Source organism: Staurois parvus, unplaced genomic scaffold, assembly GCF_062004578.1.
Source record: "Staurois parvus isolate SC_StPar_1 unplaced genomic scaffold, SC_StPar_1.0 ptg000008l, whole genome shotgun sequence".
Classification (NCBI taxonomy): Eukaryota; Metazoa; Chordata; class Amphibia; order Anura; family Ranidae; genus Staurois; species Staurois parvus.
The window spans coordinates 649,290-676,039 of NW_028317804.1; the positions used below are offsets into that span (position 1 = coordinate 649,290).

At 45.0% G+C, this 26,750-nt stretch overlaps 1 protein-coding gene across 2 annotated transcripts in view; it reads left to right on the top strand.

The window, feature by feature from the left end:
• Nucleotides 1-10,232, top strand: part of GAA (alpha glucosidase) — a 164,553-nt gene extending 154,321 nt beyond the window's left edge. For both annotated transcript variants that reach the window (XM_089668682.1, XM_089668690.1), the window contains exon 20: nucleotides 9,806-10,232. In XM_089668682.1, coding sequence (XP_089524808.1) covers nucleotides 9,806-9,898 — 93 coding nt within the window. In that variant the 3' untranslated portion in view covers nucleotides 9,899-10,232. The remainder of the gene's footprint in view (nucleotides 1-9,805) is intronic.
• Nucleotides 10,233-26,750: the final 16,518 nt, after the last annotated feature.

Here is a 26,750-nt window from a genome sequence, read left to right on the forward strand (position 1 = left end):
AAAAAAGAAGAATGAGAAGAATGAACAGAAGAATGAGAAGAAGAATGAAAAGAAGAATGAGAAGAATGAAAAGAAGAATGAAAAGAAGAAGTATTCCAGTACAGCAAAAAGTGTATCTGCAGAGAGCTCCGCTATTTCTGACAGTTCTCTGACAGTTCCTTCACATTTACAGCGGTTGAAACATTGTATCTATTTCCGAATAAAAACATCTGTATCCTAAATGGAAACAAATAGATACATTGTTTCAACCGCTGTACATGTGAAGGAACTGTCAGAGAACTGTCAGAAATAGCGGAGCTCTCTGCAGGGACACTTTTGCCGGCTGATCGGGAAAAATCCGATTCGCGCACCCGAAGTATGCTAATATTCGGATTCGCCGCGAATCGAATTTTTCCTGAAATTCGAAACGAATTCCACTTCGCCTGGTTCGATTCGCTCATCTCTATCTCTGACCAAACAATCAGAAACAGACTTAGCAGCTGTTATGTAGACAGGCATTCTACACTGTTTGTTTAGAGTAATGGGGACTTGTAGTCTTTCACTTCTCTAGAGTTGATACTGTGTTGTTGAGTTTTGTTGTGGGTGGGGAAAACCCGGTGCCAGACTGTCTGGTGGGGGTGGGGGTGAAGCTGTATATACTGAGCTGTGTTCAATAAAAATTCATTCATTCACCCTACACAATGTTCCGACTCGTGGTTTGGGATATCAGGGAAGGATTGTGTAAGGGATTTCCGGCAAGAAGAATCGCGATCGGGCATGCGCATAGGAATTCCCGCAGAAAAATTGCCGGTTGTGCGCATGCGCGCAGGAACGCGCGATCGTGCACGTGCACACGAACGGTGAAGATTGGCACCAGACGGCCAATTTAAGGAGTGCCTCTGCTCAGGTTCAGTGCTGACTGGTCTTCAGCTCCCCCGTGTCATGCTTTTCCTGTACAATTTTTCCATTACCAACCCGGCTTGTTCCTGACCCGACTTCGATTACTCTCCTGCTACCAGTTCCTGACTTCGGCTCTGCTCCTGACTTTGGCTTTTCCTTCTGATTCTGTACTGCGCTGCCCGACTGTTGATGACCCTGGCTATCCTATGACCGTGCTCCAGTCTCTTGTCCTTGCTACCTACCTTGCTCTGCTGCATGTCTGGCAATCCACAGAACCTGCTCTGTCTGTTACTACGGTGCCTAAATCAGAGGATCATCTGCCTTCCAAGGTCATCATCTGCAAGTGCTGCAAACAACAACTTCTGGCGCTCTTGTCCCCCTGGTCCCTAGACTCCCTCTGTTCCAACCTCAGCGTGGTCAGGGCTAGTGACACAAGTGAGGCCAACCTCGTCAATTCAGTCTCCCATCAGGTACATGACAGATTGTCTTTGAGCTCTATACCCGCCTTGGCAGAGCACTGGAAGACTTGCCGGAAAAGGGGAACATTGGCTGAGACGCATCGCTCTGCAAGAGCAAGCCCAGGCGGAACGGTTCGGGCACAACTGGTTGGCAGCAGTGGGATCTTTCCTCATTGCGGAGAAAGTCCAAACCCCCAACCGCGACCCCATTTTTTTCACGGACATGTCTCTGCTAGGCCAGATTGATATACAATGCCTTCAGAAGCCAGCTCTCCAAAGCCTGCTTGTTGCTCGGGGATGTATCGCTGCTGGTATCGCTGCTGGCTCCAAGATCAGAGACAAGATTATGGCCCTGGACCAAGCGGATGCGCACCCCGCTTCACCTGATGCACGCTACGCTTGAAGCGAACACCGCTCCGCCAGAAGCAAACTCCGCTTTACGGGAGGAGTTGGAGGAACAGAGCAGCTCATCGGCCCCTGAAACGTCAGGTCGCTTTGCACTGTACGGAGACCCCTATACCATTCGGAGTGGCGTTTGGCTCTGTTTGGCGGGGCTCCCACCTCCGAACAGATTTCCAAGGCCCTGGACGATGCCACCCAACTGCGGCTTAGTCACCTCCGGTCATCAACCGAGGGCTCAGTCTGGGAGGGGATTACCTCCCACCTTCTCCAGACTGCAACTGGACCAAAGAAAACACCCTATGCTGCTTTTAAAACTTTCTCGGAGGCGGATGGGGACATTAACAGCTTTTTTCAGGACTTTGAACGGTTGTGCACCATCCATGGTGTGACATCCCAAGACTGTTTCCTCATTTTGAGCAGCTTGGATTATGATAAGGAACACTTGCTGGCCCGCTACGCTCTCACCCCAGAGGTGTACCGCTTAAAGTTCTGGGCACTCAAGAAGAAACCCCAGGAGAGCTTCACTGAATGGGGACATCAGTTACAACATGCTGCCTGCAGCTGGGTCTGAGGGTGTCAGATCACCAAGCTGGAGGAACTGTTGCAACTGCTGTTACTGAAGCAGTTTTACAATGGACTTTCAGGAGATGTTAGACTTTGGGTCCGGGAAAGACACCCCCTAACCTTAGCGATGCTAGTCGCTGGGCAGATGAGTACCTGAACAACAAGAGGCTAACTGAGCCTGCCATTCCTCCTGCACCTCGTCCACAGCCAGTGGTGCCAACTCCGGTCACCCAAAAATGCCTCAGACCACCCACACCTTCTGACCCAAAACAGGGCACATCCGCATTCATTGCCCCCAGAATCCACCAAGGCCCCAGACCAGCCAACCCCCTCGGGGCACTTCCAACCGACCCACCACTCCCTGTGGCTGAGCCTCTGTCTACTCCCTACAGGACCACCCCAATGACACTGCCTCTTCATGGAGGAATTTTACAAACGAGGATGAGGACATCAGGATCTTTCACAGGGCTAACCCTCTCCAGGCTGCCACCACGGGCAATTGCCGACATCACTAACAGGTTGTCCATATTAATGCCCATCAGGCCCAAGGATTATCAGACACTGGGGCCACACTCACCCTAGTCCAACCCCAACTGGTACCAGACTGGGCGGTCTGGGGCTGCACGGGTAGTGGGAGGCCATGTCTACCCGATTCCTACTGCAAGGGTTCATCTGGACTGGGGGACAGGGACGTTGAAATTGAAGTAATGCAGAACTTGCCGGTTGAGGTTCTCCTTGGAAATGATCTGGAAGTCCTGGTTTTCACTTTTGGCACCGAGACACCTGCTGAAGCTCATCCGGTCACCACTCACCACCAAGCTAGAGAGCACGCTGCCGCTCCACCTGCCGAGGTTCCAGTAAGAGTCGAATTCCCACCCCCTGCTGAGCTTGTCCCTGTCCTGACCTGGGATTCCCCCGCTGATTTCACTAAAGAAACCGCTAGTGGAAGTGATCCTGGGGGATTGGGAGATGTGAGGTATGAGTGGGACCAGGGCAAGTTGTACAGGGTCCACGGGGGAGCAGGGGTGGGCACTGCCCAAATACCTCTCCGGCAGATGGTAGTACCGAGGAAGTATCGGCATGGTCTCCTCCAGATTGTGCATGATATTCCCCTTGCTGGGCATTTGGGCAACCGACGGACCCTGCATCGCTTAACCCAGAGTTTCTTCTGGCCAGGATTATCAGGGGACAGTCGGGACTACTTTCTGTCTTGTGAGGTCTGCCAGAAGGTAGGGAAGCAGGGAGACAGGCCCAGGGCCACTCTGAGGCCCCTACCCATAGTCGTATCGCCGTGAACAAAGTGGGGCCCCTGAAACAGCCTAGTCCTACAGGCAAGAAGTATATCTTGACCATTGTCAACTATGCCACCCGGTATCCGGAGGCCAAAGAGCTGAGAGATATGCAGGCAGAAACAGTTGCTCAAGCCCTGCTGCAGATCTTTACTCGGGTAGGATTTCCTCGGGAGATCCTGACCAGACCAAGGCACGCAGTTCATGGCCGAGCTTACCCATCAACTTTGGAAGTTGTATGGGGTCAGACCGCTGTACAGCTCTCCCTACCACCCCCAGACCAATGGGCTCTGCAAACGGTTTAATGGTATGCTGAAACAGCTCCTCCAAATGTTCATCATGTCCCATAAGGACTGGGAGCGGCATCTCCCCCACCTCCTGTTCGCCTAGCAAGAGGTACTGCAGGAGTCCACTTGGTTCTCTCCCTTCAAGCTGCTGTACAGCCGGGGGGTTCGGGGATCTCCTATGGATCTCCTATGCGAACACTGGGAGGGAGCAGTGGCCGAGGAGGGGACCTTGGTGGTGGCCTATGTGCTGGAGCTCAGGGAGAGGCTACAACGGTTGACAATCCTAGTACGAGACAACCTTGAGGCCACCCAGAACCGACAAATGGTAGTATGACCCTTCTGCCCGAGACCGAACGTTTCACTTAGAAACGTGTTGGCCTTGAAACCAGTCAGGCATGACAAATTACAATCTGCCTGGCAGGGCCCGTACCAAGTGGTGGAGTAACTCTGTGATACCACGTACATTGCAGCTCGCTGTTCGGATGAAAGGATCCGGCAAACCTTTCATGTGAATATGCTGAAACCATTCATCAAATGACAGGAGGAGAGTGTAGCTGCTATTTGCGCTCCGGCTACCGATGACTCAGAAAAGCTTCTTCTGCCGGGGGTACAGACAGTCCCAGCTGAGTTTAACGGATGTAGATATCAGTACACGGCTGCCTCCCAAGGCCCAGGAACAGGCCCGCCAACTGCTCCAAGAGCGCAGAGGGCTGTTCTCGTTTCTGCCCGGTTACACCACCACAACTGCCCACCAGGTAGACACGCAGGGTCAGGCCCCCCTGAAGCAGGCAGCCTACCGAGTGCCCGAGTCCGTCAGAGAAGGGATGAGGAGAGAGATTAAGGAAATGTTGGATTTAGGTGTGATAGAACCATCTGACAGTCCCTGGGCCTCCCCAGCAGTCCTGGTACCCAAGAAGAACGGAACCGTCTGGTTCTGTGTGTACTACCGCAGGCTCAATGATCGAACCGTGACCGATGCATACCCCATGCCACGGATAGACAAACTGCTGGATCAGATGGCCAGAGGTAATTTTCTTACCGCTGTCGATCTCTGCAAAGGGGTACTGGCAGATTCCACTGGATGCGGACGCGGTACCAAAGTCGGCATTCATCACCCCATTCGGCTTGTACCAGTCCAGGGTTATGCAATTTGGCATGAAGAACGACCCAGCTACCTTTCAGAGAATGGTAGAGAAGCTGCTGGATGGGCTGCAGGACTTCTCCTGCGTCTATCTAGACCATATAGCTATCTACAGCGATAGTTGGGAGGATCACCTCCTACACCTCAGGGAAGTGCTTGATCGCATTGGGCAAGCAGGGCTGACCATCCAACCTGACAAATGCCATGTTGGGGTGTCCGAGGTCCAATATCTAGGACAGTGGGTAGGATGTGGGAAGCAACGACCGGCACTGGCAAAAGTCGGAAGCGGTAGCAAATTGGCCCACTCCCTGAACCAAGACCACGGTCCTTGCCTTCCCCAACTACAGTGCCATTGCTAAACCCCTAATGGATCTAACCCGGAAGAATCTGACCTGACAGGTTGTGTGGTCCCCAGAGTGTGAAATGGCTTTCAAAAAGCTCAGACATGATCTGATTCCTTGCTCTTGTTTTGGCTGCCCCTGACCCTTCCAAATGGTTTTGTGTTCACACAGATGCCTCCACCTTTGGATTGGGCACTGTTCTGAGCCAAATCAGGGATGACTGGAACGACCATCCATTGGCCTACCTAAGTAGAAATTTGTTACCCCGGTAGGTGGCCTACGCTGCTGTGGAGAGAGTGTCTTGCCTTGATATGGGCCCTCAAGAAATTGCAGCCCTACCTGTACAAGCGCTCCTTCACCGTACTCACCAATCACAACCCCCTGGTATGGCTAAACCTGGTCTCCGGGGATAATGGTCGTCTGCTGTGGTGGAGCTTGGCCCCCTAACCCTATAACTTTACCATCCAGTACCGACTGGTGAAGCAAAACGCCAATGCGGATGGGTTGTCCCGGCAAGCCGAGTTGGAATAGTAACCCTCTGAACCAACCAGCCCCAAGCGGACCCGTTTGAAGGTCTTGCCTGGTCTGGAGGGTGTTACGCAACGGGGGAGCCTTGTGACGAACCGTCCCTTTGCAATGGCATTTTGCCCTTTCCAGTTTTATCCCCTTGTTAAGTGGTCTTCCCGTTCTACACTTTTTAAAGCTGTGGTGCCCGACTGTCGGGTGGGGGTGAAGCTGTATATCCTGAGCTGTGTTCAATAAGGATTCATTTATTCACCCTACTGAAGTTCCGACCATGATAAAGATTCATTCATTCACCCTACATGAAGTTCCGACGCATGGTTTGGGGTATCGGGGAAGGATTGTCTTTGAGCTCTAATACCTGCCTTGACAGAGTGCTGGAAGACTTGCCGGAAAAGGGGACCATTGGCTGAGACGCATCGCTCCGCACAAGGAAGCCCAGGCGGAACGTTTCCGCCACACTTGGTGATGCCCTGGTCCACATCTGAGAGGAAATACCCCAGGACAGCAACTGACCCCAGGACACCAGCTGTCATCTCATTAGGAGCATGCCCTAACATTGTCAGGCATGCATACAAGCACATGGGGGCCATACAAACTACTGAGTACCATTTTGAGTTGCTGCAATGAAATTTCAGCAAAATGGATTAGCCTGCTGTCTTTGAATTCAGTCCACTGTAGGTTGATAATTTTCAGTTCCATCAAACGATGGGGAATCCTTACGTTCCTAACACATTACCCAGTCCATATCAGTATAGATATCCAGCATGATATTTTTCCCCATTGAGATCTGATTTGGTTTCAAAGTGTTCCTTTAATTTGTTTGAGCATTGTACTTAGAAGGGAAATATTCCCAGCTGTAGAGCGAGTCAGGTTTCTCACCTAAATGCTCTCTCCCCTTTCTAGCCCAGGGGGTGTAGGTGTACTCACTGAGTCCTTTTCCTATGCTGCTGTTGGGTCGGTGGCTGATAATAGGCCTTTAAGCTGGCCCATTCCTTCCCTGATGCCAGGTGGTCCTCTCTTGGGGGACCAGTGAAGTCCACAGCTTTCCTCCTTTACTGCATCACTCCTGGAGTCCCTTGCAGCCTGGTCTCCCTCCCAGGTTCCTGCACCTCAGCCCCTCTCTTCTGCCTCCTCCCTCCTACTCCTGTTTAGCAGGCTACCTTACCCTTAAGGGTTATCCTGGCCCCTTGCCAAGCCTCCTGCTGGGGATTGGTCAGGATCCCTCAAGAGTACAAGCCAGCCACTTCTCAGATCCACCCACTGCCTCTAGACCTTCCTCCAAATCTCTATAGCAGGGGGAAATTCCAGAGGGGCTGGCCTGCAGAGCCTCTCATCTCTGACTGAAATTTAAGTTCCTGATTATCATACCTAGGCTGCTACTTAACCCTCCTCTCTGACAATCAGGATTCTAGCTCCCTCTAGCTAACTAAGACGGTGCTACATTTGCAAAATCAATCATTAAACTAGAATTGACACTGGATTTTTCCCTTGCAAATGATGGCACCCATAGGTACAAGCCCTAAAAGATGTTTAAATCCAGAGCATTATTTTGACATGGATTTTTTACCCATACAGATAGGATATTGTACAGGGCTGGACAAATGTAGTAATTGGAAGGTTAATCCGTACATTCTGAAGGTCAGCAGTTTTTTTAAAGTTTTGCCAAAGTTTTAACTTCATGATTCTGTCTCCCAAGTGACAAAGTATACAATGTACTTTAATCATAAGGTGGTCCTGTTTCTGCGATAACGTGGTCATCAGCGCATCCTCCACCATCTCTGTATGCTATGTAGCTGGCAGAATATTTACCACTGCTCCCTACTCCCCACCTTCCCCATCTGTCACTGGTTGTTAAGTACTCACAGGCTCCTAGTAACTGATGATTATTACAGTGGTTGCAGCCTGATGGGGGAAGCTGCAGGACTAGTTCCCCATCAGGCCTGATTTCTTCTGTGCCATCAATCAAATGCAGAGTGGACCTGATAGGGAAGTAGTGGGTCTGAATCCCCATCAGGCTCTGCCTAAAAACTCCTCCAGCTGCTATGTTGTCTGTTTGATGGCTGCAGTGACAGGAAGGAGTTCAGCTGCAGTGAGGGTGATCTCAATGCTCCTCCAATCATGGTGCTTGCCCCAAATTTTGAAGCGGTTTGTGACAACTGCACAACTACTGTTTCCTGCACTGACGTTTGGTGTGTGCAGGCACAATGAAATTCTAAAGAGTGTTGTAGACACACATTGGGGGGATTTAATAAAACTGGACCATTCAGAATCTTTTGCAGCTGTGCATGAGAGCCAGCTTCTAACTTCAGCTTGTTCAATTAGGCTTTGACAGTAAAACACGGATGTTGATTGGTTTCTATGCAGAGCTGCACCAGATTTTGCACTCTTCACTTTTATTAAATCTCCTGCTTCATGTATTTCCCTGCAAATGTACAGTATGTGTACAAAGTGAAGTTGTTGCCCTGTGAGACCAATCACAGCCATGTTTTATCTTCACATTAAGTTAAGAGAAATGCGGAAGTGAAAAAAAAAAAGCACAATCATACTCGCCTATGTGGCTGCAGCATCAATCCGATGCTGCAGCTGTTCCCTGCCAGCTCTAAGACTGAGAACTGAGTGATCACATGACCTCTGATCACTCAGTTCTTGGTCTTCAGTGAGCAGAGTGGCGACTCTCAGTCACTGGCTCTCTGCTCTGCCTCTCCAGTAATCACTGGAGTGCTGGACTGTGAAAGAGGCCAGAGCAGCTGGTTCAGGCTCTCAGCGGTGCACCGAGAGGCTGAGCCAACTACTGGTAAGCTATCTGCAGGGATCCTAACAATAATGTAAGGATCTGCCCAGATAGCTTACCAGTAGTTGGCTCAGCCTCTCAGTGCACCACAGAGCAGGCTAAAGCCCACAGTAGGCTGCCTCCACAGACTCTGCAGGGATCCCAACAATAATGTAAGAATCTGCCCAGAGTTTGTGGAGAAAGCCTACTGTGGGCTTTAGCCTGCTCTGTGGTGCACTGAGAGGCTGAACCAACTACTGATAAGCTATCTGGGCAGATCCTTACATTATTGTTGGGATACCTGCAGAGTCTGTGTAGTCAGCCTACAGTGGGCTTTAGCCTTCTGTCAGCTGAATCTGGGCCACAGGAGTACAGAACTAAGTGCACTCCTATGACCCACAGGAGATGTGTGACCAAAAAAAGGATCAGTAGCAACTTTACTTTAAGGAACCCTAAGTCTCCTTGAGTAAACTCTCAAAGCACAATACTTTACAAGAAAATACCAGTACACCTGGCTGCTTTGTGAATTGTCCCATAGCAAGGAATTTAGGTTAGCTGTGACACTGTCCCAGTTAAAGCATGCTGGATATTGCATCTGGTAGTCTTCTCCCTTATTGGCCCCAGCCCTGGGGTCCCCTCCAGGTCTCATGAACTTTGACTCAGCACTCAATCCTCTTAATTAGCAATGAACCCCTTCTGGCCAGGCTCTTCTATATTTATGGGCAGGTTTTACCACACTGCCAGGCCTCCTGCCTAGGATTGGTCGGACTCCCACAAATATTCAGATGCTTACCTCTGGCCCTCTGTCCACTTGTTTCTAGAAGGCTCCAATGGACCTCCAGAACCAGGGGGAGGGGATAGAGGTCTGATCTGCAGAGCCTTTCAGCCTGACCTGAGCTTAACACCCCCACAGAAATGCTCTCTTTAGCTACTCTGTGAACAAAGCTAAATTTACCTATCTAGCACACTAGATGGTGCTACATATAATTGATTACTATAGGCAACAGCTCCACTTTTGCTTCTTTACTGTTCTATAAATAGCTCCCTATTGTATGCTCACCAAGCATTTGTTCTCATGAAACAATGCATTCATTGCTTTATAATTGATCATTAGCTATATCATATTCATTGTCTTTGTTTTCTTTCCAGTGCCTAAAAATACAGAAACTCGATTTGCCACTTGGAAGTGGATTTGAGATCAAATGGTCTTTTGCTTCTACTTCAATGAAGGTCGACCTTTGATAATCCATGATGAGAATTCAGAATACTTTAATAATCTCAACAGGGAAATTATTAAGAAGTTGGTGAAGAGCACATTGCCTCCTTTACATATCTGAATGCAAACTTGAACTATCATCAGTCTTGCTTTATTCATCTGTCTACTGCAGTTCATTTTAGCTTAACAAATCAATGGAACTGCTGAAAGTAATTAATTGCTGGGGAATGAGTCTGCTTATTTAGTATTAAATCAGCTCTAGGGATGGCATCTGTTCTGTTTCCATAAGGAAGAAATGTTTTCTCATTGGGATTTTATTAAATCATATGACAAATAAAATGTGTATTATTCTCTGCTGTATTATTGTGGCTATGTCCCATCAATATCTAATACTTTTGGACTCGTGGACTACAAGCACAATTAATAGACTTTTCTTTCTGTTGCTGGCAATGCCATTCATCATATGCTCATGCATGCTTACTTGCTTCATTTAAAGAGGTTAACCACTTGCCTACCAGGTACTTATACCCCCTTCGTACCCAGGCCAATTTTCAGCGCTGTCCCTCTTTTGGTGGTATGTACTCACTGCTGGGTGTTTTATTTTTTTGCGCTATAAACAAAAAATAGAAGCAAAAAATAAAAATAAAAGTTTTTCTTTGTTTCTATTATAACATTTTGCAAACAGGTAATTTTTCTCCTTCACTGATGTGCGTTGATGAGGCAGCACTGATGGGCACTGATAGGCTGCACTGATGAGCTGGCACTGATAGGCAACAATGATGGGCACTGACAGGCAGCACTGATTGACTGTACTGACTGGGAGCACTGATGGGTGACAGTGCTGGGTGGCACTGTTGAGCACAGGTGGGGTGACACTGCTGGTCACAGGTGGGTGGCACTGATGGGCACTTGTGGGTGGCACTGCAGGGTACAGATGGGCAGCACTGGTGGGTGGCATGGCTGGGCACTGATCATCAGGGCGCTGATGATCAGTTCCCTCATGATCGGTGCCAATCCATCCTCTGACAATTGCCTGTTATTGGCAGTACTTTCCTCACACTGTGACAGCATGAGGTAAGTGCAGCCGATAACCAGCAACTGCATTTACCAGTGATCTGCTGTGTCATTGGACATGGCTGATCACGTGTTAAAAGGGCACTGTGATGGTCCTTTTACCACATCACGTGATCAGCTGTCTCTGTAGGACACAGCGATCATGGAGATTGCCGAGTGCGCTCCCCTGGGGGGCGCGCGGGAGGGCGGGTTCTGGGAGGACGACATATGATGCCCTCCCAGGACTGGCTAGCTGCCGTGCAGACTTGCGATCAGCAAGTGGTTTCAAATAAATCCCATATTATACACTTGTGATTTATTACTGAAATGCAATTGGACTGTATATACAGTAACACATCTGCAGTATTTATTTTACTTTAAGTAACTGCTGCAAGAAAGAAATACCCTAAACTGGCAGCATGTAAGAGAGTTGGACCATGGTTTTCACACACACAAGGTGGTTCAATATGCCCACCCCTTCACCCCAAACTCAGTTCTGCTCTGGGAGCAAGAACATTGTTGGTTGTAGCAGTGTTGGGAGGATGTGCCAGATCATTGGAGAACAAGGCTGCTACATTGTGTGCGAAAGAATCGGTCTGACTCTACCTTCATGACTACCTGCTGCCAGCTTAGGTTACATTACCCCTTAATTCAGTTTAAAAAATAAACAGAAGAGCAGATTTTCTAATATATATAAAGCTTGACTTCATCGCCACTCTTCAAAGATATACAAAATATTAGGCGCACCCCAGAACTTAGATCCTCTTCTTGTGTTTGATTGTCACAAAAGACTGCATACAATCATGTCTCCACCCAAAAACCAACCTTCCTTGACACATTTCACCACTGCTGGCTTCCTGACAAGAATAGTGCAAGGAACCTGATACACAGCCAGTGTTAAAACAAAAATAAAACCAGTACAGAGTAATTGCGGAATAATAAAACAAACAAATTACAAACACCAGCTCCAGGGTGACTGACACATTTCATAAATTGATTTCATCAGAGGCATAAATGAATCATTGATGAGCCACACTTAAGCTGGCACTTGTAAATCCTCATGCACACTGGATGTTTTTACAGCTGCTGTTTTTGGCTTTTGGTGTTTTTTTCTTTACAGCCAGAAAATTCTCCTACATGTTATCCTATGTATCCATGCACACATAGGCTTTAATCAGTGGTTTTTGGCAGGAGCATTTTTTGGCTGTAAAAAAAACAGAATTAGTGGGTAACACCAGTTAAACACGGTAAAACGCAGCAACGCGCGTTTGAGCATTTGTGGTGCCGAAAAATTGGTTTGGAAAGATATTTATGGAAACTGAAAATTCTTCCTGCTTTTCCCAGGATGTCTTGCTTCTGACATGTTCTGCATGCAAACAGGAACCTTTCCCAAAGTTATTTGCAGATCCATTTGCTTTGTTCTCTTTGCTGCTATACTGCTGACCTCTGTGTGTTGAAATTACTCATACTTGTGCAGTCATTTCCCAATGTCCTTTGCAGTCCTATTGGATCTGATTACAGCACCGTGTGCATAACTGGGCAGCACAGTGGCTAACTGGCCTGGTAGTACTAGGGTCATTGGTTCTAATCCCAACCAAGGCACCACCTGCCTGGAGTTTGCATGTTCTCTCTATGCCGGCATGGGTTTCCTCCGTGTACTCCAGTTTCCTCCCACACTCCAAAGACATGCTTGTAGGTGAATTGGCTCCTGTCTAAATTGGCCCTAGTATGTGTATGTATGAATGTGAGTTAGGGACCGTAGATTGTACACCCCTTGAGGGTTAGGGACTGATATGAATGTACAATATATACAGTTGTGTTCAAAATAATAGTGTGTTGAAAAAAGTGAATAAAGCTCAAAATCCTTCTAAGAGCTTTTATTTCCATACACACAAATGCATTGGGAACACTACACATTCTATTCCAAATCAAAACATGAAGAAAAATATATCAAATTTGTGTTGTTCCTCTAAAAAAATTGAAGAAAAGTGAATATTAGACTGTTCAAAAAAATAGCAGTGTTTGTATTCTTCTTTAAGGTGATTGTAGCCTTAGTGCATTTGCGAGAAACAATTGAGTACTGTCTGTGATACTTTTTTTCATTTGCACTAACATACAATTTTGAGGACAAGCTTTCGGGGACCTTCTTCAAAGGTCCAAGCAGTACTATACAAATACAAATCACAAAGTTTCAGCAGAATGTTAGAAGGGATGAAAAAAAAAAAAGAGGCTAGAGATAAGAGACAGCAAAAGCAAGGGGGAGGGGGGGGATACTACACTCACACAGAGGGAGTCACGCTTGAGCTGATAGTCATAAAACTGTTGGATAATGATTGAGGAATCCCAAGTCCAAATTAAGGCCGTTATCTCTTGTGTCAAATGGAATTATCATTCTTAGTTCAAAAGTTTTTCTTTCCTGAATGGATTTGAAATTTCCTTTAAGAACTAAAATATTGAGGTCTCCTATTGTGTGTCCTGGTTGTGCGAAATGGTGTCCCACAGGTGTGCAGAGGTCATCTTCTTTATGTTCCTTGATGGTATGTCTATGCAAATTCATCCTTGTTTGCAATTTCTGTCCTGTTTCGCCAACATAATATCCTTTGCTGCATTTTCTGCACTGGATAAGGTACACAACATTACTGGAGGTGCAGCTGTATGATCCGAAAATATTGAAGATCCCTTTTGAGTGTCTGACACTTTTTGATGGATTGATTTGGTTGCACAGTTTGCAACGTTTTCTATTGCAGGGTTTGCTTCCATTATTTGTGACATCTTGATCAGAAGGAAGTTTCCTACTGAATAGTTTATTTCTGAGGTTGGGGGTTGTCTGAAGGCCAGTATTGGGGGTTGCTGGAATATTTCTTTCAGAGTTCCATCCTCTGTTATGATGGGTTGTAAATCTTTGATTATTTTTCTTGTCCCTTCTAGTGCTGGGTTGTATGTAGTTACTAGAGGTACACGGTTGTTTGTTTTTTTCTCTTTGTACTGAAGTAGGTTTTCCCTTTGTGTTCTCAAGGCTGTGTTTATGCTGGTGTTGATAGTTTTGTCCTTGTAACCTTTCTTATGGAAGGCGTCTGCTAGTGTCCCGAGATGTTTATCTCTATCTCTTGGGTCAGAACATATTCGGTGGTATCTAATGGCCTGACTGTGTATGACGCACAGTACTCAATTATTCTTCTTTACAAACTCAAACATTCACTATATAAACTGAAAAATGTTTAAAGATTTTGCTTTCCTTTGAATCACTTAATATTTAGTTGTATAAGCACTGTTTCTGAGAACTGCTGTACATCTGTGTTGCATGGAGTCAACAAACTTCTGGCACCTGTGAAAAGGTATTCCAGCCCAGGATGATTGGACTACATTCCACAGTTCTTCTCTATTTCTTGGTTTTGCCTCAGAAATTGCATTTTTGATGTCACCTCACAGGTTTTCTGTTGGATTAAGACCCGGGGATTGGGCTGGCCACTCCATAATGTCAATCTTGTTGGTCTGGAACCAAGATGTTGCACATTTACTGGTGTGTTGGGGTCGTTGTCTTGTTGGAACACCCATTTCAAGGGCATTTCCTCTTCAGCATAAGGCAGCATGACCTCTTCACGTATTCTGATGTATTCAAACTGATCCATGATCCCTGGTATGCAATAAATAGGCCCAACATCATAGTATGAGAAACATCCCCATATCATGCTTGCGCAACCATGCTTCACTGTCTTCACAGTGTACTGTGGCTTGAATTCAGTGTTTGGGGGTCATCTGACAAACTGTCTCTGGCCACTAGACCCAAAAAGAACAATCTTATTTTCATCAGTCCACAAAATATTGCGCCATTTCTCTTTAGGCCAGTCAATGTACTCTTTGGCAAATTTTAACCTCTTCAGCACGTCTTTTTATCAACAGTGGGACTTTGCGGGGGCTTCTTGCAGATAGCTTGGCTTCACATAGGCGTCTTCTAATTGTAACAGTCCTCACAAGTAATTTTAGATATTCTTTGATCTTCCTGGAGCTGATTGTTGGCTGAGGGCTTGCCATTTTGGCTATTCTATCCATTCGAATGGTAGTTTTTCGCTTTCTTCCACGTCTTTCAGGTTTTGGTTGCCGTTTTAAAGCATTTGCGATCGTTTTAGCTGAGCAGCCTATCATTTTCTGCACTTCTTTATATGTTTTACCCTCTCCAATCAACTTTTTAATCAAGGTACGCTGTTCTTCTGAACAATGTCTGGAACGACCCATTTTCCTCAGAATTTCAGAGAGAAATGCACTGTAACCAGCATGTACAACATTTGCTGTCTTCCTTCCTTAAATAAGGGCAATAATTGCCACCTGTTTTTCGAAGAATGAATGACCTCACTAATACAACTCCACACTATTATTTTGAACATGCCCCTTTCAATTAATGATTCAATTACACAGAATCAGCAGCATGCATGTCATGATTGTCGGTTCTGTTGGATTTCTATTACTCTACTACACCTGCTAGTAAATTATTTGCCACGTAGAAATGTCATTTCTACCAAAAACAGTGATTGATCAGGTTAGTGATGTCTGACTGCTATTATTTTGAACACAACTGTATATGTAAAGTGCTGCGTAAATTGACGGCGCTATATAAGTACCTGAAATAAATAAATAATAAAACCGGGAATACCACAGTGTCCTTTGTCTGAGCTGGGCTGATCTCCATTTTATGTTCAGCTCTTGTACAGTGAAGATGGCTACTGATGTTTCCCAAACAGATTGACTTTACAAGCCCATCAAGAATTGTGGGGATGTGTCTCATCCACAACACAATAATCGTGTTCATAAAAACAAGATATGGATGGACATCACCAAGCAATTACAATTTTTTTTCAAGTCTTCATTTTAACCAAGCGTTGTAAGATCATGCGTGACAGTGTGAAGGGAGGAGAAGGCTTCTCGTAGTGGTGCACCAGCTCCAACTTCTAGACCGTATATATTTAGTGCACAACATGCATTTCTAAGGCAATCAATGATTACCAACACTAGAGAGTAAGTATCAATATTAAATTATTTTTTTTTAACGGTAATTTAAATTTTAATGTAAATGTTTTAATTATTTTTCAGTTGGTAAAATGTAAATATGGTTGTTAATGTATGGTTATGGTATAGTTAATGTATGGTTATGATACCATAATTTATGGTGTAAGGTAGTATATTAGTAAAATTATATATGATATGTGTACATCAATTTTTTTCACATAGTCACATATTTTATTTATTTATTTTTTACCTGGGAATCTAATTATTTAAATATTTTTAGAAAAAGATCTTCAAATAGTAATTTTTTTTATTAAAAAAAATAAACTAATACATATTTATTTTTGATTTGATACATTTGAATTTATCAATTCATAACATCATAACATATATCTCTATATAATTATTTTATTTCATTCTTTTTTATACTTATATTATTATTACGTTTTTGTTTTTATATATATATATATATATATATATATATATATATATATATATATATATAATTTAAAAAAATGCATTCACTATTTTTTTTTCAGAACCATATCTAACTTATCTGTGGTGGAGAGGGAGCCACAGGTGGAGAGATACCAACAGGCTGAGGAGGAGGAGCTGGAGGAAAATATTTATTTTTCTGAGACATCTGAACCTTGTGGATCAACACCGTCCACCAGTGCAGCTTCCCAGCATGCCATGGGCAACTGCATACCTGAGCCACCTGCAGACGCAAAGTGAAAAAATTGTATTCTGCTTGAGTATGCAGTTACAATTCACCCCTTGATATTTGGTAAAAATATATATATATATATATATATATATATATATATATATATGAGAGAAATGTCACAATAGATACCTTTTACAATTTTTATTTACTGAAAAACAATACTGCCATGACAATTCACCATCAGGTGATACAAAACATTTTTGCAAGCTGGTTGCAAATAGTAATGACTTGTCTGCTTGGTCTAAAGTCCATGACCTGTACAGGCTGACTTAGATTGGCTGATGTTAGTTCTCCAGTGCTTGCCTCTTCCCTAACAAAATTACAAAGAACACAGCAGGCAAGTACCACTTTAATGGCATTCTTGATGTCCAGCTCCATACATGATAGCAGGATTCTCCACTTTGCTGTGAGGATGCTTAAGGCACATTCTACCACACGCGACTGAGCCCAAAACCACTGTATCGCCGCATTAAATTCTCAGTCAATCCAAACGCTTCATCCGCAACAATGAGCATTGGCAAACTTAGCTCCGTTGTGCATGATAGAGGCCAACTTGGCGGAATGTTGAAGCACCCTTCATGCAGGCAACATCCCAAGGCAGATTGTCTGAAGATGCGTGCATCTCCTTGGCTACCATATGCACCAATATAAAACACACAAAGCATAAATTTGCATTGGACAATGCTAGGAAAAACTGAATTTTTTTTTTTTAAATTAAAATACAGCGAGCCAGAATGTGGAGACTTTTTAACCCTCACATTCTTCCTATTGAGGGCTCCAATGCAATTTTGGAATTGTGTCTTTTCCCAGAATTCATCTGCAATCTCCTCCCACATGTCCTCAGTTGGCACAGGCATCATGGCTTTATGAAGTTCCTTCCACAGTGCCAAACATGTTTCTCGGATAACTTTAGCCACTGTGGAGACACTCATGACAAAATAATGGTGAAATTAAACAAATGTTTGTCCAATCGCCAGAAACCTAGAATAAAATATATGATAATAATAATGTATACCATAAAAACTTGCTACAGAAAACGTGTAAAATAAAAATGAAAAAAAAATTGATCATAAGATAAGGAGGTTTACATACCTAATTCTCACAAGGAGACGTTCCTCTGGTGAAATGTTCATTCTCATATGAGTGTCCATTCTTGTTAGTCTGGGTTACAGCCTCCCCAGAAGGTCATCAAAAGATGTGATGGACATGCGTGTAAAGTTGTAAAATTTTGTCTGGATAATCACGCAGCCCAGCAATACATGCTGCTAAAATATCCAGATGATATACGACAGGTATCAATGGATGGGTCCAGAATCGTCATCGACGGCTACTTCTCTCCTCCAGCTGTCTCTGTCTCCTCACTATCCTTAACAGAATCAGTAGCATGAGCTCATTAATTTTTTGCATTACAGGATCCATAATGGCTAGAAAAATAAGGGTCCTGAAAAACAACGTGCTTCTCTATCTGCTCTCAAAATGGTGACAAAACAACTATACAATGACGATTTCAAGGTACATTCTGGAAAAGTGTGAGTTACAAATAGGTGTTTTGTGCTTAAAAGAGGTGTTTTGTGCTTAAAAAACACTAACGCGGAAAAAAGCGGCTAAATGCCAATGCAAAAATGTTAAAATATGCAGAACTTGCGTTTTTTAACACAATTTTACACAGCTAATGCTAACGGCGTTAATAAAATCCCCAGTGTCAAGACAACTAATTGTTTATTCTTTTTTTTTTTAACAGACCAAGGTTATGCTATGTTGGTTTTATTTATTTTTGACTCCCTGATTGTGTTTTATGGTGCGTGTCAAATCTGATGGGTATATGTTTATATTTAAAACAATAGCTGGTGGAACATATTTAGGCCTCATTCACATGGGTATTTTGGTAGAATACAAGAGATGGTCAGGGTCTGCAGACATGGTGCAAGGGATGGTCATGGACTGCAGGTGGTGCAAGAGATGGTCAGGGACTACAGACATGGTGCAAGAGATGGTCAGGGACTGCGGACACATTAAAAGAGATGGTCTGAGACTGCAGACATGTTAAAAGAGATGGTCTTCGACTGCTGACATGCTAAAGGACACTGTCATTGAATGGAGACACATATATGAGACTGCTAGAAATCACTGTTATTACAAGGGAAATAGGAAAACTCAAGTTTTTGTCTGCAAAGGCCCCACAGACTGCACAAAAAGTTCCTAAAGGTGGCAGATTGGGCACCAAGGCCCTATGGGTACACAGCAACTGTATGCACACAGCTGCTCATCCTAATATGAAAGGCGTGCAGAGACAGAAGTTCAACATTTCTTATGTCCCCCTGTGACAGGCAAGGGACAGAGGAGGACAGAACGTGTGACCACTCCACAAAGTTGTCCATAAGATCCCCTTGAGCTGCAGGTGTGAAGGGGGTCAGCCCCCAAGCCATAGCAGGCTTTAGACAGAGTAGTGGAGGAAGGTAGTGGGAGGTGATTTTTAATGTCGAACTTCTACAGTTATAGCAAAGATTGCAGACGCTCCCAGCAGTAATACAGATACAGGGGACCAGGCAACTACTCTGCAGCCGCAGCCCTCTGCCTCTCAGCCTCCAGAACCTGTCTCCCCAGCGGGCATTGCCAGTGATGGCGCTCCTTACACCTACTCTCACGGCAGATGTGCTGTTCTTAAAGGGCTAGAACAGCTCCATAAAGATCTCCATGTCCAGGCCCAGCGCATTACTCAGATGGAAGATTTCCTCCATTGAAGACAACTCGATGGCTGTTTCTTCCGCAGTAGCCAGACTCACTACGGTTCAAAGGGATCTACAAGCCAAGGTAGATGATCTTAAAACTGGTCACGGTGGAACAATTTGTGCATCATAGGCCTGCCCGAAGCATATACTCCCTTCATGCTATTTAATGTATGTGCCACATCCATTTCGGAGCAACTAGGCCTGCGGTTTCCATGTACGGTCAAAAGGGCCCACCATATAGGCCCGCCATCTGATTCCTACCGTAAACCCAGGCCAGTGATTGTCCACTACCTGAACTATGCTGACAAACAAGCCATCCTTCAAAAATTCCAACGCACACATACTTTATCCATAGAAGGGCACCAACTACTTTTGTTCACGGACTACTCAATAGAGGTTTTTTCAGGCTTTTTCTGCGATTTACCACAAGCAGGTCAAATTCACTCTGGCATATCCTGCAATCCTCCATATCCAACCAGTGGATGGAGAAAGGCTTTCACCTCACCCACTGAAGCAGAGCAATATCTCAACAACATCCCTGAAACAGTCATAGATCAAAGTCCTTCTTCTGCACTGTCTTCTTCTCCCCCCAAGGAGGAACCCTGCGCCCTTCCAGAATCAACTGAGTCCTCAAAAACCGCCTCCTAAATGGGTAAAATTTTGGCCGAAGACCGCTATGTTACTCGCTGACTTGCCTCACCAGGATCTAAGTAATGGTTTTTCTTGTTTTTATATATTCTCTTAGGGAATATTATCTTCCGTCCTATAGTGACTATTCTTGTTTTGTTTTGTTTTTTTTGTTATCTATCCCCTCGGGCTATGAGGGCTCTCATGTTTCCTCCCTCCTCTTCCCCCCCCCCCCCATATACGTTGATTTCTACTACAGTAGTGGAGTGTCTAGTGCGGGAGCTCTACTAGGTTGCTCTATGCGGAAAAAAGAAGTTCCTGCTTTACTTGGGGAACCTCTCCCTATTTGTTAAAAAAGTTCAGCTTTTATTGTTCTGCCTCATTGTATTTCACTGTTGCATTTCCTTAGTTACTGGTTATTCTCATGTTGAACCTGGACTCATTGGGGCACTGCCTGGCGTGGTTCTGCTTTACCGTGGGCTTTATTTTATTTTCATACTGCGACAGTCATGGCTCTATCAGATGACGGGGATCACCTGAAGGTAATCTCATGGAGTGTTAAAGGGCAAGTATATGCAAGTTCTACGCCATTTGAAACGTTTGGGGGCAGATGTGGCTCTTTTGAGGGAGACGCATCTCACCGCAAATGATCTTTCCCACCTTACGAAACTTTGGGTAGGCCAGATATTTGGTTCTCCTGCCTTAGGTCGTAAAGCAGGGGTAGCTATACTACTCCATAAAAATCAGCGTTACACTGTTCGCTCTGTTAACTCCAATTCTGAGGGTCGCAAACTTACCGTCCATATTACTATCGCCTCTCATGATATCGCTATCTCCAATTTATATGCCCCCAATTCTCCAGGGCAGAACTTTTATCAAGATCTGATTCCATGGGCCTTACAAATTCCAGAATCCTACCATATACTAGGTTGGAACTTTAATTCAGTCATGAACTGATCATCGATCGCTACAAGGACCATTGATCGCAACAGGGACCATTCTGCACGACATCCCAGACAACAGCCCCAGCCTCCCCCTTCCACTGCTTTGCGCAGTCTATTAATACACTTAACCTTCATGACACATGGCGCCTTCAACACCCGCCAGATCAGGAGTACACATTCTATTCGCCCCCACATGACTCCTTTTTTCACATTGACTATTTTTTTTGTGCAGTTTTTCTTGCCTCTAATATGCAAAACAACTATATTCAATATAGACAATTCCGATCATTTCCCCATTCTGCTACAGCTGTCTGGGTTGAAAGCTCCAAAATCCCTTAGCCCTTGGCACTTCCCCGCTTACCTAGCCAATAATGAGGACTTCAAGTCTCACAGACTCCCACAGAGATGAATGGAGCACACTTAACCAATCCTAATCTATGCAGGGAAACTGGAAAGGCGTTCCTCAGAGGGTGCATAATTTCTTATACCACACAGTTTAAAAAAAGATCCCAATTACACTACCAACAGGCTAGTGAATCTCTTCGTCAGGCACATATTGCGTTCCCCCTCAACCACACCCACACGAACAAGCTGAATTGGCAATCTACTAAATGAGTCTTTGACTACTGGGCTGAGCACCAGGAAGCAGCCAAATCATCCTTTTCTACCCTAACATTTTATAGATATGGCAATAAGGTGGCAAAGTTGCTGGCACGGCTTACTGCATGCCCCTGTTCTCCTAATTATATTTCTGCGCTGCAGTTTCCCACAGGAGATATCCTAACACTTTGATATTAAATTACCTCCTCATGTCTTTTTACACCTCTTTGTGTTCAGAGGATCCGATTGATTCTAGAGCCGCTGAGGATTTTTTAGCCTCTATAAATCTGCCTGAGCATTCCGTATCCCAGTTGGATGCCTTAAATGCTCCTATCACGTTGGATGACATTCGTGCCACTATCAAACATCTACCCTGGGCTAAGGCTCCTGGGCCTGACGGCCTTAGTGCTGGATTCTATAAATTAACCTTGGAGTTCATCCCAGACACTTTGTATCATGTTTACAGGCAATGTGGGAGGATGGCCCTTATCTCCCTACTGGCTCCCAGACAAATATTAAACTCATTGCTAAGAAGGGGAAAAACCCACTGCTACCAGGATCATACTGACCTATTTCTCTAATGTTGATAAAAAAAACTCTCAAAAATTGTGGTGTCCAGGTTGGCCCTTCTGCTCCCTAACATATTGCACACAGCTCAATCAGGGTTCGTGCCGGGTTGCTTGGCAACATTTAATATTCGCAAAGTATTGTTAGCCCTGGAATATGCTAAAACCCACCCACGGCTTGATTAGACACTTACATCCTTAGACGCTGAAAAAGCCTTTGACAATATCAGTTTTATCTGGCTCTTCATGGTCATGCAGAAGTTTGGAATTTTGGGCCCTAGTTTGGATTTTTTTTACGACAAATATACTCCTTGCCTACAGCTAGACTAGTCACACCTGACTTTGTCCTCTGACATTCCTTTAACCAAGGGCTCCAGGCAAGGTTGCCCGCTCTCCCCCCTTCTCTTTAACATCACCCTAGAACCTTTGTCCAGACTACTTAACTCGAAGTTAGGGGTTAGTGGTGTCACAATTGGTGAACACACTCTCTGCTCAGCTCTCTTTGCAGACGATATATTATTGGTTTCTTCAGATCCACCCAAAGATTTATTACTCGAAAACCTGTTCCATAAATGTTCCGGCCTACTAATCAATTTTGATTTGAGTGAAGTACTTCCTCTAAATCATACTACCTGCACGTTGGCTTCCATCCTCCCCTTTTAGTATAGCTAAGCACTCAATTATGTATTTGTGCAGTCATATAAGCAGAGAACCATCGTCTCTCTACTACCTTAATTACCCTCCTCTAATCAACAAGATTGTACAGGAACTGGAAGCTTGGATGACTCTTCTCCTTTCACTCTTTGGGAGATGCCATCTCTACAAAATGGTGGCAATGTAAAAAACCGTACATTATATTACAAAAGTTAAGTCTCCCAAAGAGTGAAGGGGGTGCAGGCCTGCCAAATATTAGATTTTACAACTTGTCCTGCCTTCTTCATCAGAGTCATGACTGGATAGCCAGGAAATCACATTACTTAAATTACTATTTGGAGGAGGCCATGATGTCTACGCTACATTCTGCATTGTAAACTTCTGCAATTCTAAACTTCGACTTAATATGCTGATCAGAGACACAATATTGGGCTGGAGAGAAATGCAGAGACTTCTTGACCTACCACTACTGATATCCTCTTATCTGGCTATCCTTGGAAACCCTATGTTCCCACCAGCAAGTGAGCATGCGGCTTTTACCCAATGGTCTCATTAAGGACTAAGGTTATTTCCATCTTCGATGATACCAAATGTTTCTTTTGACCCTTTTCAGTACTAGCTGCTAAATATTCCTTACCGGGATCTCACGTCTTCTACCATCATTAGTTGGTGACATTTCTCTGGATGTGCTATTCCCCAAAACAGAATTCCTTCCAACACTCTTTCATAGAGATTCTACTGTGACAGGACCACTACTCCATCTCCGCTATCTACTCTTACCTAATCGCTCATCAGTCTGCAAAATACCACCTTACTCCATTCAAGCCATGGACCCTCATTCTGTCTATGGACAAAACTCTGGCCAAAATTCTGTTGGGATACAAGAAAATTACTTCACTTTTTCTCTGCGAAACATGGCTTGAAACTCAATTTACAATCATCCACCAAGCCTATTATCCATTCTCAGCGAACTCAGCTGTCACTGCCTACCCTACATGTCCTTGATGTGATTACACTCGACCCACTGTCACGTACCTGATGGGAGACTGAAATAATGAGGTCGGCCTCACTTGTGTCACTAGTAGAGATGAGCGAATCGAACATGGCGAAGTGGAATTCGTTTCGAATATTGGGAAATATTCGATTCGCGCCGAATCCGAAAATTAGCCAACTTCGGATGCGCGAATCGAATTTTCCCAAAAATGGAGGCGACATGTGTGGCGACGGAGCGGGGATCTCTGGGAAGGCGCGCAGACAAGGCGCGCTGACCCATAATGCATTCATTCATGACATGTGATCGCATTAGCCAATCAGCAGCCAGCCAGCACTGTGTAATGGTGGAGCTATAAATTGCGGCCATCTTACAATTCTCCATTAGCCTGCGGTCATTCAAGAGAGACAGACCTATCTGTATTAGGGACAGAGTTAGGGCCAGAGAGACTTTAGGGCCACAGAATCGTTACTTAGGGACACAGAATCATTACTCAGGGACACAGAATTGTTAATCAGGGACACAGAATTGTTACTCAGGGACACAGAATTGTTACTGAGGGACACAGAATTGTTACTCAGGGACACAGAATTGTTACTCAGGGACACAGAATTGTTACTCAGGGACACAGAATTGTTACTCAGGGAAAGACACAGAATTGTTACTGAGGGACACAGAATTGTTACTGAGGGACACAGAATTGTTACTCAGGGACAGACACAGAATTGTTACTGAGGGACACAGAATTGTTACTGAGGGACACAGAATTGTTACTCAGGGACACAGAATTGTTACTCAGGGACACAGAATTGTTACTGAGGGACAGACACAGAATTGTTACTGAGGGACACAGAATTCTTACTGAGGGACACAGAATTCTTACTGAGGGACACAGAATTCTTACTCAGGGACAGACACAGAATTGTTACTGAGGGACACAGAATTGTTACTCAGGGACACAAAATTGTTACTCAGGGACAGACACAGAATTGTTACTGAGGGACACAGAATTGTTACTGAGGGACACAGAATTGTTACTCAGGGACACAGAATTGTTACTCAGGGACACAGAATTGTTACTGAGGGACAGACACAGAATTGTTACTGAGGGACACAGAATTGTTACTGAGGGACACAGAATTGTTACTCAGGGACACAGAATTGTTACTCAGGGACAGACAAAGAATTGTTACTGAGGGACACAGAATTGTTACTGAGGGACACAGAATTGTTACTCAGGGACAGACACAGAATTGTTACTGAGGGACACAGAATTGTTACTGAGGGACACAGAATTGTTACTCATGGACAGACACAGAATTGTTACTCAGGGACAGACACAGAATTGTTACTGAGGGACACAGAATTGTTACTGAGGGACACAGAATTGTTACTGAGGGACACAGAATTGTTACTCAGGGACACAGAATTGTTACTGAGGGACACAGAATTGTTACTCAGGGACAGACACAGAATTGTTACTCAGGGACACAGAATTGTTACTCAGGGACACAGAATTGTTACTGAGGGACACAGAATTGTTACTCAGGGACACAGAATTGTTACTCAGGGACACAGAATTGTTACTCAGGGACAGACACAGAATTGTTACTCAGGGACACATAATTGTTACTCAGGGACACAGAATTGTTACTGAGGGACACAGAATTGTTACTCAGGGACACAGAATTGTTACTCAGGGACACAGAATTGTTACTCAGGGACAGACACAGAATTGTTACTCAGGGACACAGAATTGTTACTCAGGGACACAGAATTGTTACTGAGGGACACAGAATTGTTACTCAGGGACACAGAATTGTTACTCAGGGACAGACACAGAATTGTTACTGAGGGACACAGAATTGTTACTGAGGGACACAGAATTGTTACTCAGGGACACAGAATTGTTACTCAGGGACAGACACAGAATTGTTAGTGAGGGACACAGAATTGTTACTGAGGGACACAGAATTGTTACTGAGGGACACAGAATTGTTACTCAGGGACACAGAATTGTTACTGAGGGACACAGAATTGTTACTGAGGGACACAGAATTGTTACTGAGGGACAGACACAGAATTGTTACTGAGGGACACAGAATTGTTACTCAGGGACACAGAATTGTTACTCAGGGACACAGAATTGTTACTCAGGGACAGACACAGAATTGTTACTCAGGGACACAGAATTGTTACTGAGGGACACAGAATTGTTACTGAGGGACACAGAATCGTTACTGAGGGACACAGAATTGTTACTCAGGGACACAGAATTGTTACTCAGGAACACAGAATTGTTACTCAGGGACACAGAATTGTTACTCAGGGACACAGAATTGTTACTCAGGGACACAGAATCGTTACTGAGGGACACAGAATTGTTACTCAGGGACACAGAATTGTTACTCAGGGACACAGAATCGTTGAATTAAAGAGAATGTCAGACAACACGCAGAGGAGTGGCAGAGGAGGCAATGTTTCAGGAGCGAGCAGATGTGGCAGCAGAGGAAGGGGTCGAGGCAGCACTAGTCGCAGCCAGAGGCCAGTGCTCCCGGTGTTATCCAGCGGTCGTGTCTCCACCGACAACCCTGCCGTCATCGATTGGTTGGCTCGGTCGTCTTCCTCTTCCCAGGTCACCTCTGACACCTACAGCCAACGGTCGGTGGGTACGTCAGACACAACCGTTAGTTGGCATGGCCCGGGAGCAAGCCCACTGAAATCACGTGTCCTCTACCTGCCCCTGTCCTTTGGTGTTCCCTCACCAAGCGAAGTATCGCATGCTGTGGGCTCAGCCCCACTGTACAGTGAGGAAGAGCTAACAGAGGGCGGTCAGGAACGGGGGGAGACATCCGCCTCTTCAGCAGCCAGGCGAAGAAGTACTGGCGAGGAGAGTGGCTCGGTAGCCGGTCTAGAGACAGGTCTGTCTCCTGACCCACACGCAGCCGAGGGGGCTAGTAGTGGGGCGGAGACCCTAATTGATGATGAT